General features: G+C 42.9%; 2 protein-coding genes across 3 annotated transcripts; both read right to left on the reverse strand.

The window, feature by feature from the left end:
* Positions 1-1,738: 1,738 nt before the first annotated feature.
* On the reverse strand, positions 1,739-6,723 carry slc30a1a (solute carrier family 30 member 1a). 2 transcript variants are annotated; one of them, XM_029496242.1, is made up of 2 exons: positions 5,806-6,723; positions 1,739-4,332 (listed from the first exon to the last, which is right to left on the reverse strand). In XM_029496242.1, exons 1-2 carry the CDS (start codon positions 6,377-6,379, stop codon positions 3,443-3,445), a joined length of 1,464 nt encoding a protein of 487 aa, XP_029352102.1. In that variant the 5' UTR covers positions 6,380-6,723; the 3' UTR covers positions 1,739-3,442. The 2 variants fall into 2 exon arrangements, with proteins under 2 accessions (XP_029352102.1, XP_029352101.1); XM_029496241.1 differs by having other exon boundaries at positions 1,739-4,347.
* Positions 6,724-7,421: 698 nt separating this feature from the next.
* Positions 7,422-11,209, reverse strand: nek2 (NIMA-related kinase 2). Its single transcript, XM_029496603.1, has 9 exons — positions 10,985-11,209; positions 10,404-10,621; positions 9,999-10,239; positions 9,802-9,884; positions 9,580-9,706; positions 9,211-9,445; positions 8,633-8,687; positions 8,389-8,465; positions 7,422-8,093 (listed from the first exon to the last, which is right to left on the reverse strand). Exons 1-9 carry the CDS (start codon positions 11,078-11,080, stop codon positions 7,894-7,896), a joined length of 1,332 nt encoding a protein of 443 aa, XP_029352463.1. The 5' UTR covers positions 11,081-11,209; the 3' UTR covers positions 7,422-7,893.
* Positions 11,210-14,808: the final 3,599 nt, after the last annotated feature.

The following is a 14,808-nucleotide window of genomic DNA, read 5'->3' on the forward strand; positions in this document are numbered from 1 at the left end:
TCCTGCTGTAAGTAACACATCTTAGGAAATGTATATTGGCAGAATGCTCAGAGAACGTCGACAGCTTGGTTTAAAGACGTCTGACCATTAAATCTGAAAATACAGTCAGTAACTGTTAGCTTAGCGTATCATAAAGACTGGAAAAAAAAAATCTGCCTCCCAGCATTTCACGAGCTCACTAATTAACATGCATCTCATGTGTTTTTGTGTTCCATAGTAGAAAAAAGTCATGAAGCTTAAGTCAATTCTATGTAAAACTGAAGTGTCAACAGTATTTGAATACAGACCGCCGGCACAGATTCGTACAGTAAAGTTGCAAAGAACGCCTGATTTAGTCAGAGAGCACAAAAAGAGAGCTTCTCTGTCCAAATGAAAAGGGACAGAGTGAGGAGCAACCGGGCCGGCAGCACTGAGGAATGCTGGGTAAAGCCCCAAGCTTGTTGCCTTTGGAATGCCCCTGGGCCTCTTACATAAGTCCCCTCAGGCCGTCGGCCGCTCCGACAGCTTCACATCAACAGTCGGCAGCCACACCAGACTTGAAACTCGGCCTCAGACCTGAGTCAGTGTTCCTCTTCAGACCGCAGAGGAGAGGAGAGTGAGAAAGGCTGATATTATGTGCTTATGTAGTTGTGGCATGACACTCCACATTTCAGCCACACATATTACGGCAGCTTCACTTCCAGCCATCGTTACCGTTTGAATAAGCTGAGGCTTTGTGGGCTGAACGGAGACAGGAGCTGATATCCAACAGTCTATTTAACTATCTTAGTGCTGGTATATCTATATATATATATATATATATATATATATATATGAATTAATGAAAAAGAGTTTTATTCAGTTTGAGTCCTTATAGTATTAATAAATAATACTGCTCCTTAACATAAATAGGGTTTATGTTACATTAAGTATTACTGTTACTGAATAAAGTTGGTGGCATGTAGAGACTCTTTTGAGATACAAACAGTTTTACAGATAATACAAAACCAATCAGTCTACCACTGTACTCAGTGAAACCAAGGTATAATTAAACAAAATGTCTCTTTCACTGATGCGCATGGTGCTGTTTTATGGAAAGACAGATCACAATCATTAAAACAAAACAAATGCATTTCTTCTTCTATGGCTGCATCAGACACATTCATGCAGCAAGTTTTCCAGGAAACTGGTATGTAGGCAGAGTGTAATAAGGCGATGTCGAACTGTGCACAACCCCAGCTTCTTTAAATCCCAATCTCTTTAATCTCCTTCACATTTCTAAGGCTAAAGTGGATTTAATAGTCAATAAAAAGTCAAACAATGGAACAAAGTCTTGATTGACATTGTGAGAAGCTAATTTTAAGCTGTCCAAGACTTCATAAAAAATACAACCCTTTAAACATAAATCATAACATAACCCCCCCCCCAGTTATAGCCGTGGTCTTTTTTTTTTCATCATGTGTCCCTCCGATTTTTCATAATGAACAGGGTTCATGTTTTCGTCTCCTTCTTCCTGTAAGTAAATTATCACTTGACATCTATCTTCAGAAATTTGATTTTCTTGGCCACTATTTGCTAAATGTTAAACTGAGAGTAGGTAAAGAATCAGAAATAAGACAAATGACAATTTTGGGTTCATTAACTGTACCAAACAGCCATATATTTTATTTCACAATGACACATTGGACAGGTACTATAGATATTATATATACATATATACATATATATATATAGATATACACACACTTACACACACACACGCACGCGCACACACACACACACACATATATATATATATATATGTATGTATATATAAAATATCAAAAACACATCAGCTGACATGTCATATCTAAAATAAAAAAACCAACACTTTTGTTTTCAATTTCCACATTGAGCTCAAGTCTTCAAAGACAGAATAAAAGTGACCAAACGTTACAAATGAATAACATGTCAAAATACATTTCCCAGCACATATTTCTATATTGCATACACATTTAATGGGGAGTGGAATCTGGAAATGCATCAAAGGATCATCTTTAAACAATATCTGTGGTTACAAGGGAAAACAAACTATTTCAAAGGCCACCATATGGACTTTAATTCAGCAAAAATAGCTTGCACAGCTGCCCAAAGCAAAGGACAGATGAGCTATATGATGAGTCATTCCCTACACAGTTATGAACAATGTTGGAGGATACCAGCTGATACTGGTAAGCAGCAAACAGAGCTCTTGCTGGAGCTCTAAATTTTCAAACACCGTGTCTCAGTTTGGTCATGCAAACTCAGTAGAACGCCCTGGAAATATAAAAACTCCCTCAGTGTGGATTGTGACAAAGTGCCGCAAACATTCACAAGGATTTTAAAATGAAATCTACAGCCATCATCAGAACGTTTCCAGTAAGGGTTCACACAGAAAATAGTGTTTCACTAATGGCATACAGTGCTCACTTCTTCACAACAGCTGCAACCCACTGGCTTGCAAGGCATCAAATTTATGAATGAACATTTAATTAGGTGACTGTGCCGTTGCAAGGGGTTCAGTTACACTGTGCCGCCTATAGTCAGTGCTTTACCACAGCAGTTTTATATTTAAAAGGCAAGGTGAGAGAGTTGTTGATACGGCTTCTGTATCCAACTAATATCTGCCATTAAAACTGAATCAAGGCCAGAGAAGAGTCCAAAAAAAAAAAAAAAATCATTATAAAAACTTCACATTTGTAAAACTGACTACAGCATAGATGGTCTCTCAAAAACTTCAAGACAGAAAAATTGCAAAACTGTTCCTATCATCCAAACTAAATAAAGAGCATCTACAGAGAGAAATAGATCATTTCTAATAACTTAAATACTTAAATTAGTATGTAATACAATACTCTTCCATTTGGGGCCAGAAGGTAGGAAAATAGATCTGCTCAAGGTCTACACAAAAAAATGAGAAGGTAGACTCTTTGCAAACAGGTCCATAGGATAAAGAAGATAACCTAGTGATGTGTGCTTCGACTTGCATGTGTTGTGTGAGTCCTTTTGGAAGAGAGGGTATCTCTCTGATCCCTTCAGTCCTGCAGTGAGAAGCTTTGGCACAGAAACACCATGGGACAAGATGATGCATCACGACGTGGTGCTAATGAGGGACACTCATGCAGGACTCGGTCCAGTCCTGGAGGACATGAGGTCAGTGAACCCCAACATGCATCGCCACCACACTGCCAGGGCACCAAATGACAAGAGAGGAGCTGGGCGGCAGAGGAGAGGCTGAGACAGAAGGAAAGGGTTGGACAGGATACAAAAAATTGAAATTTTCAGCCTTGATGGGAGCAATGACACAGAATAAAAGGCTATGGGAATTTTTTCCTTGTGAGGGAAACTCGAGGTCAAAAAGATAACACTGTCCAGCAAATGACAATGATATTTTTGCCAAAAGTGATATTTCTCCAGCGTCTCCCGTTTTTCTGTCCCCTCCATCTCACAGAGACGACTCCACCTCTCTGGTGATAGTAACCTCAGCCTCTGATCGAGGGCACACCTGAACGCCTGCAGCTTGCTCTGAGGTCTCAGTGATCACCTCCAAGGCGGGAGCTGCAGCCGGCTTGCAGTCACTACTGGTCTTCTTGTCAGAGCTTGCGCCTTGTTTGTCGGTGGAGCCACAGCACAGCTTGGGAGCACACTGAGTCCGACAGGAGAGCTCACAGAGGGAATCACGAGACTCTGAGCTGAAGGTGACAAATTCTGGTTGGATGGTTGTGGCATGGATGCCCTCATCATGAAAGAAGTCCTTGATTCGTTTGGCGACCTCCATGTAAGATGTGGGGTCGTGGCATTTGATGTGAGCTGTGGCGATGATGCGGCTGCCGGCAAGCTGCCAGATGTGCAGCTCGTGGATGGCCAGCACGCCGTCCAGACTCAAGAGTCGCTCATTGAGACGGTGCATGTTGACCTGTTTGGGCACGGTTTGCAGCAGAATGAGGGCTGACTCTTTGAGCAGCGGGTAGGTAGTATACAGCAGGATGCCCACCATGATGATGCAGAGAGTGGGATCCAGATAGAGGACCCAGCAGGGGCCAGCAGTCTTCAGGGATGGCACGTTGGGACCGTCACGCAGGTCGATCAGCGTGGAATTGACATGCTTATGGTCTGTTGCGTGACTGTTGATACACGGGTTCACACACATTTCATCTGTGCAGGGCTTCCACACAAAGGTAAATATTACAGCATTGACAACCACGATTACAGAGCCCAGGGCATCGCCTAAGACATGCAGGAAGACCCCACGCATGTTGAGCTGCGATGACGAGTCATGGTCATTATTCATCTCTTCATATTGAGTGTTGCCATTCATCTGCACTTCCGTACTGTCTTTACAGCTGATTTCTGTAGATTAAAAAAGGAGAGATTTATTTTACTAGAATAGGATGTGAATCTATTGGATTTCAGCTCACAGGGAAAGTAACAATAAGAAAAAGTGTGTCTTGAGATATTTCATATGTCTTTACAGTAAAAAAAAAAACAAAAAAACAAAAGCAATAATGGTGAATTTTAAATGATGCTTCCGATATCAACCACCGATTACATTTTCCAGTTAAATCATTTGGGGTCCACGCTTAAGTTTATTAGTAACTGACACATCTTACAAGACTGATCCCAAAACTCAGTCTGCGATATAATCTGGCCACATGTTACACTGATCAAAGTCAAGAGGACAATCACTGCAGGCAATCTGTATGCAGTTCATTAATGGACACGGTTTATTTAACATTAAACTGTATTTCTTTTGGCCTACAGTATTTTTGCGATCATTCGGCCTTGTAACTGACCATGTGCTGTAAACACTTGGGGCTACAACCAAGGGAGACACAGCAGACTTCTACGGAGGACTACCAACATGTGAGATCCTAATGCAATGCCAAAAAACACTTTAAAGTAACTCCTGTTTAGCAAATTGAATAACTAACTGGCAATGACTGCCTCCATCCCAGGACAGGTCATTCATCAATGGTTAATGGTGTGATGGGGGCTGCTGCCTCCATGGTTACACTGATGTATGACCCTCTAACTGCGCTCAGTGCACAGGGGGGAGGGATGGGAGGGGGTACAGCCTCCATTTATTGAAAATGGCAGAGCTTATTATCAGTGTGTGGGAGAAACGGTCCTCCTATTTAACCCTTCATTGAGCATTGATGACCATTGGCACACCCAAGGATGCTCTTACGTTGTCTGTTTTGATGAAAGTAACTGCATATATATTTCCACACACACTGAAAATCAAATTTCACAACATGGCTGTGCCACAACTGCAATATAAACTTGGCATTCACTTGCACAGTGACTGCGGTAATTCAAGACAATGTTAGGACTGAGAAGTAAGGCATGAGAGTCTTGGGAATAAAGCGCCGTTTCATACAGTCACAAGTCCAAACTTGTCAAACTGTTTCTTGGCTCAGGCAGCCAGATAAAGGCTTCAACATATCTCTCTTTACAAGCCATTGATCGTCGGTCATCAGTCTCCACAACGACTGAAACCTGAGCATTCATCCATTTCTGTCACTGAAGGTGGCCATGGAAACGTAGCCAACAAGTATCTGACAGCAAACAGATGCGTCTACATATCACAGCTGAGGGGGAAACAATAAGGATTAGTCACTTGGGTAGGCTGCCCGGGGCCACACTGTAGATGCATGCACAGTTACAGTTATGCAATCTGGGCTGAGAAAAAGTCCGGGACATGCCTGGGGGATAACTGCGGGACACAATGGTGCTGGATTAGTGGAGTTTGAACACTTCATTTAACAGACCAAACGGAGGACTGTGAAACCCCCCCACCATGCTCACCGTTTCTCTGTCTCACATCCCCTGGGCTGTTGTGGTTTGCCACCAAGTTGTTGGTCTCCTCTCCTGAAGACCCGTTCCGGGCCATCTGGGACTTGCTCGTTTTACCCCTCTTGCTCTTACTCCCGTGAGAGTGACCTCCGTGGGAGTGTCCGTGGCCCCCGCTGGCTTGTCCGTGGAACAGGCACAGCCCGAGCAGGTTGATCAGGAGCCCCGCGGCACCGACCCCGGCCACCACCACGGGGCTCTCGATCTCATGGGGCTCGGTGAAGCGCTCGATCGCCTCCAGGATGATGGTGAAGCACAGCGCGGTGAGGAAGATGGCGTTGACCAGAGCCCCCATCACTTCCGCCCGGACCCAGCCGAAGGTGTTCTTCTTGGTTGCGTGGGTTTTCTCGGCGAAGCGCACGGCGACCAAAGCCACGACCAGCGCGATGACGTCCGACAGCATGTGAAAGGAGTCGGACAGCATGGACAGAGATGAGGTGATCCGGCTGACCACCACCTCCACGACGAAGAAGCCGAAAGTCAAAGACAGCATGCAGAGCAGCCGGACTCGATTGGGCTCGCAAGCCATCTTCCTTCCCTCAGCCTAGTCACGCTTCTATCTGACGTTAAACGACGTTTCACGGCTTCTTCTGACGAGATCGGCCGGACATCAGCTAGCTGGCCCTCCGATTCAACTCCGAGCTAACGACGGACGTTAAGCTAGCTGGCGCCCTGAGACAATACGGTCGGTGACAACGGGGTCTTCATTCGCTGCTGTTCTCCAGCGACGGGGGCATCCCTCGACCTGACTCGGAGGGCAAAAACAAGCGAAACGAATCCGTAGCGAGGCTCTGGTTTATCGTCTGATTTCTCCGCGGTCGTCTCGACCGTGCTCCAGAAACGTTCACCGACGGGCTCCGGTTTGCAGACGGCTGAAACTTTGCACCCGAGCCGGTAAACTTTCCACACGGAACAAGGCACCGCTGGGACACGCCCCCAACGATTCCTATTGGTGTAAAGGTTACGAGGTTGAATGTGATTGGCTCAGTGTTGCAACTCTCGCCAGTGGGTGGAGTAAACGAGCGAGACAACAGCGGTTGCTAAGTACGCTGATCACAGATGTAATCTCGCGATGACGCCCTGAACTGAGCCGTTAAGGTACTTATTTACCGGGTGGTTCAATTAGAAAGCTTTTATTTATTTTGGCTAGTATAAAATAATAAACCCATGTTAGTAGATAAACACAAAAACTCGATAACAGTGATGATGGGATCAAGAAATAAAGATGAGTTTCCATAATTGCGCGTTTAAATGTGAACAAAAACATAGATATCATTTTCAGTGTAATTATTCAAACGTAGTTAAATCGTTGACTATAAAGAAATAAATAACAATAATGAGGCCTGTCATTGTGGAAAACCCATTAATCAAATCAAGTGTAATTTTCATCTAATCAATTTAAAGTGCAACAATTGAAACCTAGTGCGTATATCAAAGTCTGAGCTAATGATGTTGTCTAATGTCCTTTTAATCAAGAACAAACGAGTCTCCTGTGTGAAAACCTTCTGACTCTTGTGTTGGATGTAATGAGTCAGGTGACTCGTGGAAAACTGATGACCCCTTGTGGAAGCTGTCCCCCTTGATTATCTTGTCAATGTGGTGTAATTGTAATGTAAATCAAAAAGTACTTAGATAATTTACAACAAAAACATCCATGAACAGAAAATGTACTATAATTACATTCCATTTAACAATTTGCATAGTTTACATGTTCATTGCCATCCTAACTTCAGTAGTTTTTCACACCATTGAACTTCTTACAGCTACACAAGAATTAAAACCTCACTGACATACATACAAAGCAAGACTATGCTACACAGGACATTCACCATTACAATAGCTGCCAATAAAATTAACATATCCACACCACAAACTGTCTAACTATGCAAAACTCTGGCACTACAAAGCATTAACATTAGCATACACTGGATTGAATCTGCTGGCTTCTCTATTGTTACAAGTATCATAAATATTCTATAAATCTTAATTTATTTTCTGTTATGACTTAAAGCATTCAGTTGAAATATAGACAATGACATTTGATTAGCGAATGCCAAGGATCTGTCTGCTCTTGAACTGACAGGTATTTTCCACTTTGTTCAGTGTTTGAGCATGGAAATTGGCCACCTGCAGCCTCCTCAGCAGCAGCTCTTGGGCCGTCACACTTTGATAACGATTAGGTTGCTGGTTCTCTTTGCTCTCATTAGCAAAATGGACCTTCTTCTTTCCTGGGGAATCCACATCTAGGACCAAACAGTAAGGAGATACTGATTACCAAATATTGGACTAAACTTCATATCAGACATCTACAACAATCGCCTTTGCAATCCAACATGACTGATTTCAGATTATCAAGCACACATGGTAGAGTATTTAAAATTCAGGTTAATTTTAAATAATTTTTTATTGATGTATAAAAACTTTATTTGCATGATTAAAAAGTGATAAAATGTGATTTTAGTCTGAAGCATTAACACATAAGAGCTCAGTGCTTGTCTTGTTTCATTAAGTCCAGAGGTCATCTTCTGATTCCTTTACCTATGTCTTTGCCCTGGAAAGGTGCCAGGTCCCCCTGCTGCTGTAAACGATTGCAATTCTTCAGTAGACTCTCTGCCCTGAAACAGCAGATAAAACAACCAAAATGTTGGAATCAGGTGTCCAAGCTGACAAAACAACCAAAATACATACAATGCCACTTTTATCAGCCATCTCTAGCCTACTTGATGAAGAAAAAAGAAAAAGGGGAAAAAAAGAAAAAAAAAAAAAAAAAAAAAACTTTTACCTTGCGAGCTTTTCATTTGACAATCGTTCACGAACACAGAGCTCCTGCTCTCTTTCTGCCACACAAGGAGAAAGAATTGTAACAAATATCAGCCGCATGTGACTTTAAATGCTGTCTTTGAATGGATTTTCCACATACTGTTTGCTGACATATTTGCTTACTAGAAGTAGGCAAACAACATGCACAAACAGTCTGGTTACCCAAGGACAGCATTAAGTCCACTACTGATCTTATAGTTGCTGAATGAAACCACAGCCTTTACAAGTAAACATTGTCAATAAAGTTAATTTATTCATTCATCTTCTACCACTTTTCCGTTTCCAGGTTGGTGCTGGAGCCAATCCCAGCTCACATTGGGCAAAGGCAAGGTACACCCTGGACAGGTTGCCAGTCCATTGCAGGGCCAACACACAGAGACTAACAACCACTCACACTCAGACCTATAAGCAATTTAGAGTGACCAATCAACCTAAACATGATGGGCTATTTATAACAGTTATATCCAAAGTTCAACTGCAGTTCAGAGGTTGAATCAAGGAGTGTGTGAAACAAATGGGACGAAGGATAAAAAGTCTTACTCTCCAGCCTCTCTTCACGTTCCTTCAGTGCCTTCTCTCTGTCCTTAAGTGCCTGTTCCCTGAGTTTGAGCTCAGTGGCACATGTAGGGGAGGGCACAGCTGGTCTGTGCGGAGGACAGTCAGAGTCTGCTGACCTCCTCCGCAACCGCACCTCTATCTTTCTCTTCTCCTCAGCAACTGCATCAGCCAACAGATTGCTCTGAAGAATAGACTCCACAGAAGGCCTCAGATAGTCCTGGCAATGTAGAGAACCAGTTAGTGTACTTTAACTACATTACCTCACCCCCCAAAAAATAAATAATAAATGTCATAGCCAGGAGCCTAAGGCGTGTCTGGCAAATATTACAGAAGTTGTGAATAATTTCTAACCTTTAAATTGAGCATTTTGCTGATTAAGCTGTTCAGTTCCTCTGAGTATCGGTATGGGATTCGTCTAAATTTTCCCTCTCTGATCCTCTCTGCAAGTTCTTTTTGGTTGTAAGCAGTAAATGGAGGGCTAAAGAGGAGAAATTGAAAGAAAATTTCAGAGTTTCTCCTAACAGACCAGCTGCTAGGGGAGAAAAGCTGAAGCACAGGAGTTTGAAAACTTACGATAATGCACAGAGTTCATACAGCAAACAACCTAATGACCAAATATCTGACTTCTCGTTGTATGACATCCGGTTAATTTGTTCCTACAGAAAGAAGATGTTGGAGAATAGTGGCTAATTAGTTGTATCAAAATGTCATATTAAACATCTTTTGAATGACTAAAAATACCTCAGAGACAACAGAACTACACAACTCACAGGAGACATGTAGTAAGGTGTCCCCACAAACGTCTTTGCAAAACTTGTGTCATGATTCAAGATCCGTGCTAAGCCAAAGTCACCCAGCTTAACGTTCTGTCTGATGTCAAGGAAGATGTTGGCTGGTTTCAGGTCTCGATGAAGAACTGTGGCTCTTCCGTCACTCCTTCTGTGGCACTCTTTCAGGGATAACGTGAGCTGTGCCATGACTCGCAGGATGAACTGCTCCTCTAAATAACGCCTGCAATAGTAAAAACAAATAGAAATCATTTGCAGATACTACCAGGAAGCATAGATAGACCCTGAACGGACATATAATTCATCAGTGTTACATAATAACCCATCAATAACAACCGAAAATTCACTTCTTTCACTTTATTTCAACACCAAGCAGCACATTATCACCTCTCCTTGATGCAACGACTGATGAGGTTAGACAGGTCCCCTCCTTCGCAGTACTCCATGACAATGTACAGTGTGGTGTTGGTCCGGTCGATGATCCGATCATAGTACCTCACTATGTTTGGGTGTTTGAGCTCCCTCAGGAGGTTCACCTCTGAGACCAGCATTTGCTTTTCATTCTCTGCCATGGTGCCGTAATCCAGCTCCTTCCACACCAGGATCTACAAAACAACAACAACAGGGGAATGAAAAATGTAGTGTCAGTGAACCGCTGGAGAAAAATCAAGGCCAGACATCTAAAACAGTGATTGGATTAAGCAGAGGACAGAGGAAAGGAGTTGTTATCGTGTCAGCTCCGGGCTGGGTCCTGCACATGCAGCTCCACTGGCACGGCAGCTGAAACATGATGGGTCGCACCTGTGTTTTCCTGAGACTGGTCAAAATGGCCGCCTGGAGAAGGTTGTGTGACCTACTGCTCGTTATGGTTTCGTAGCTGACACATTGGTGCTTTCCGGTGCCAAAATAAAAGCGACGTCTGTAGACACAGTGACTTCTGAGCCGACGACGGAGCGGAGTTTACTCACTTTGCCGTCAGATTTCCGTCTGATTTTCTGGCATCGTCCGTAAGAGCCGGAGCCGATGGTGTGCAGCAGCTCGTAGTCCTCCACACGGGACGGCATGTTGTCCGAACCGCTGGGCTTTGATTCAGCACAGACAGCTCCCGAATTAGCTCTAAATTAAGACTGTTAGTTTACTTTTGCGTTTAAAAACGAAAACATGAATTGCTTAGTTCTCCGGGCGTTTCGGCTCGTTTGTGTTGCAGTTAACAAAACAGGAAGCCAGGCCTCTCGGTTTAAATTGGTGCCCAAATCCAAGCCTGTGATTGGCTCTCGCACCGGCACCGTGACTCCTGATTGGTCAGTGGAGAGATACAAGTTGTCAGGTTGCTAGGCGCCGGAAAACCCCGCGAGAGTAGAGCGGGAGGTGTGCGTGAGTTCGGCTGTCCACTGGGTGGCGCCAAAAACACACAGCTCAGCCACCGTGGAGGAGTTTGGAGAGGAACGGGAGATCAGGATGTTTTGTTTTTTTTGTTTTTTTTAAATCATGCCATGACGGCGCCAATGCATGCTGCATGATGGACGAGCCTCTATGCAGATGCGTTATAAAGGTTACCGAGGATGTCAGACAAGCACAGAGGCCATTCATCACTGACAGCACTGAAGCAAAGATGACTAGAAATAGTGTGCAGTTATAAAGTCTTGTATTATATTTCTCAGATTGTAATGCCCAGTTTACAGAAATTGACTTAATGAGATTTGCCTTTATTCGGAACACAATCAATGTAAACAAATATCTGGCTGCAGATGACCTCCTGCCGGTTAGTCAGTGTTTTAAATTTAATACTGGGGATGTATTTCTTTTAATAGCCTTGATTGACTTAAAATCCAAGTATGTTGCTGCTATGTAGCAGCGGACAGGGGACCTGCTGGGCTCTACTTTAGTCAAAGAGGTTTAGTTTTATTTGAGTGTGTCCATTATGAAATGTAGTCATCATTTCTTTCTGACTTGTAAGAAAGACTGCAATGTTCTTCAGATTTCATACATATTCTGTGTTATTTTGGTTATAAGATCTTCATTACTTAAAGCCTTAATTCCCATTACAGATGTTAAAATGACTGAGACATCAACTGTACAGGGCATATTTTTAGACTGCTTTTTGTACTGTAGCAAATTTGTTTCTGGAAACAGGTAGGAATGGGATAATTCAATAAATCAGGAAAAATGATTTTGAAGGTGGTTTTAGTAAAGAAAAAAATAGATTCTGTTGGCATTTCCCCATTTATCTTCAATAGATTCCTCACTGGAATGTGATCTATGGCAGCATTTGGAAAAGCAATCAGAAATGTGTGATGTTGATAAGATGAATGAAGTTCAGCCCCGTCTGTCTCCTCACAGCTCTGTTGGAGAAAGGAAATAGTCTGCACAGACAAACTAAGCATTTTCTGCTGCATTGAATAAACATCAACAATGTACAGCCCTTGATTCACCACAGTCCAAATGAAAAAGTTAGGGATAGATGCATATCTCATTTGAATTCTTCATATTTGAAGACTCTTTAAAAAAAAGTAAAACAAGTACAGGTGTTCATTTTTAAGGTCTTAAGCTCTTCAAACAAATCTTTATTCTCATTTGATCTCATTGGAAAAGTCAATATTTGTTGGTTTTAGCTTCTATAATGAGACGATTTATCTTTCTTTGAAATAAAAAGTGAGATTTCTCATTTTATATTTTACACATAAGTATGTTTTACAGATCAAATAATTCAAGAATAATAAAAAATGTTTTTAATATTTATTCTGCTAAACGCTGAATAATTTGCTTAAAATTACAGCTTGGTCAGGATATCCACCTTCTGTTCAAGTAAATTCTCTTTTCTTAACTCTACTTAGCAAATCCGAGGGGAAAACCTTTGGTTTCACATGAAATCTTGGTTTGTGCTGCATTTTGATTTCATCAGGCTCTTACAGCTGAAGGACACTGAGATAAAACTGGTTAGATCTGGATCTCAGGTCTAGTAATATAATGCATTACATTTCTGACACCTTCACACCTTTTTAAAAAGAGCAAAGAAGCTTGAAGACCTGTAATCAAGGCAGGGCATGGGTCAATCCTTAAAGGATCATTTTCCTCCCATTCTTACAGGTAAGCTGGCTGAGATAAACGCAGTCAGTGGGATTTTTAGTTAGTAAATAGTGGTGTCAGCAGGGCAGCCACAGTAACAGTTGTGTTCAAATTATCCTTTCAGCTCTCTACTGCCAGTACCACACACAGACACCGCTCTCACCACCGAGAGAGTGAGCGCCTGAGCCTGACTGTCAGTCTGCGTCTTCAAAGGTCACTCCTACAAAGAGCTGGAGGAGGTTGGACATCAGCCAGGAACAGTCCGGGGGCGCTGAGCAGAACACTGACCGCTAAAAACAACAGAGACAGTCGGGTGCCTTAGGCCACTCATGGCATCAGCTGCCCCTGTTAAAGGCCAGGAGTTCAGACAGCTCCATCCCATAATAACCTCCTGACCTCTGCTGGGGTGACTGCGGTCCTGTAACGGGGGAGACGGGAGTCCCCTGTTTTAATCAAAGACAGAGTAAATAGAGATAAATGATATCATAATCGCTCATACACACACTTGCGGGTTGCTTTGCCTTCTTTGTAAACATTAACATCAGAAATATTTAAGAAATGTATCAGCAGTCTGATAGGAAGCTCATATTTTAAACTTCATTCAGACAACATGGCTTTATCTGAAGCCAATAAAATCCTCCTCGCAGCCTCTCCGGATCTCATTAATTAAGACTATTATTGTTAATATAATTATATAATAACATTATTTAATCCATATCCATCCATCCATGTGTAAGGAAGCCAGTTTGCTTATTTACATGAGGCTTTATGCCAGACTGTTTCTTAGCCAAGGAATGACACTCCCAGCCAGGAAACATTGTGGTAAGTGTGTGCGTGTGTGTGTGTGTGTGTGTTTATCAGGAGAAACTGGGACGTTGTGTGCAGTTTTCAACAGCGTGAAAAATATCTTAAAAATCCTGGAAACAAAAACTGTCCTCGCTCTTCTGACTGGAGTGAATGTGTTCATTTATTTGTGTTTTCCCACTGTTGCCCTCCTGATGGCTTCTAAAACACATTTGCCTGTGAGCTGAACAACAGCGAGGGGTCGAGCAGCCGTCACACCCGTCACAGCTCTCCTGACAGAGAGGACGGCTCAGGGAGAGTCTGAGATGCCGGTGGCTGCTGCAGTGACATTCAGTCTGGGCCTCCTCTGCACAGCTGGAAGTTTTAGTGCTTGCTGACTCAAGGGACGCCACCTTCAGCATGGCATTCACAAGAGAACAGGCATCAAAGCGTGACATGGAGGACCTTGGGGAGCAGCACCTATGAAATAGTTCATTGCAGGTGTCTGAGGAGGCGCTGCGGTGTCTCTGCAGAGGACACTGAAGTCCCTTTGGACCAAATTGTGATTTGGAGCTTTTAGGAGTGAGACTCTCCATACATGGTGCTGCTGCACCTTCTCCATCTGGACACCAAGCTGAGCAACAGCCACCCTGTGCTCTCCTCATATTAGCCCTTTGGTATGCTGGCGACACTTCCTGCATTTTTAATCCCGTTTTCCAGATCACTTCCTGCTGTTTTCTCTCTCTATTCCCATTGGCTGCTGGAAGCATGCGTCTTTCCTGCAGACCCCAGCCTCCACATATCGCTCCGGCTGCCTTAGAAATGTAGTTGATGACACAACACACTGGCCTTCGTTTCATTTTCCTGTGAATACAAACATTTTCCAGCACATAAAACACTGGCTGTTATAGTCAGTATAAGGTGTTTTATGTAACCTGACCAT

This window comes from Echeneis naucrates, chromosome 24, assembly GCF_900963305.1.
Source record: "Echeneis naucrates chromosome 24, fEcheNa1.1, whole genome shotgun sequence".
NCBI classification, from domain to species: domain Eukaryota; kingdom Metazoa; phylum Chordata; class Actinopteri; order Carangiformes; family Echeneidae; genus Echeneis; species Echeneis naucrates.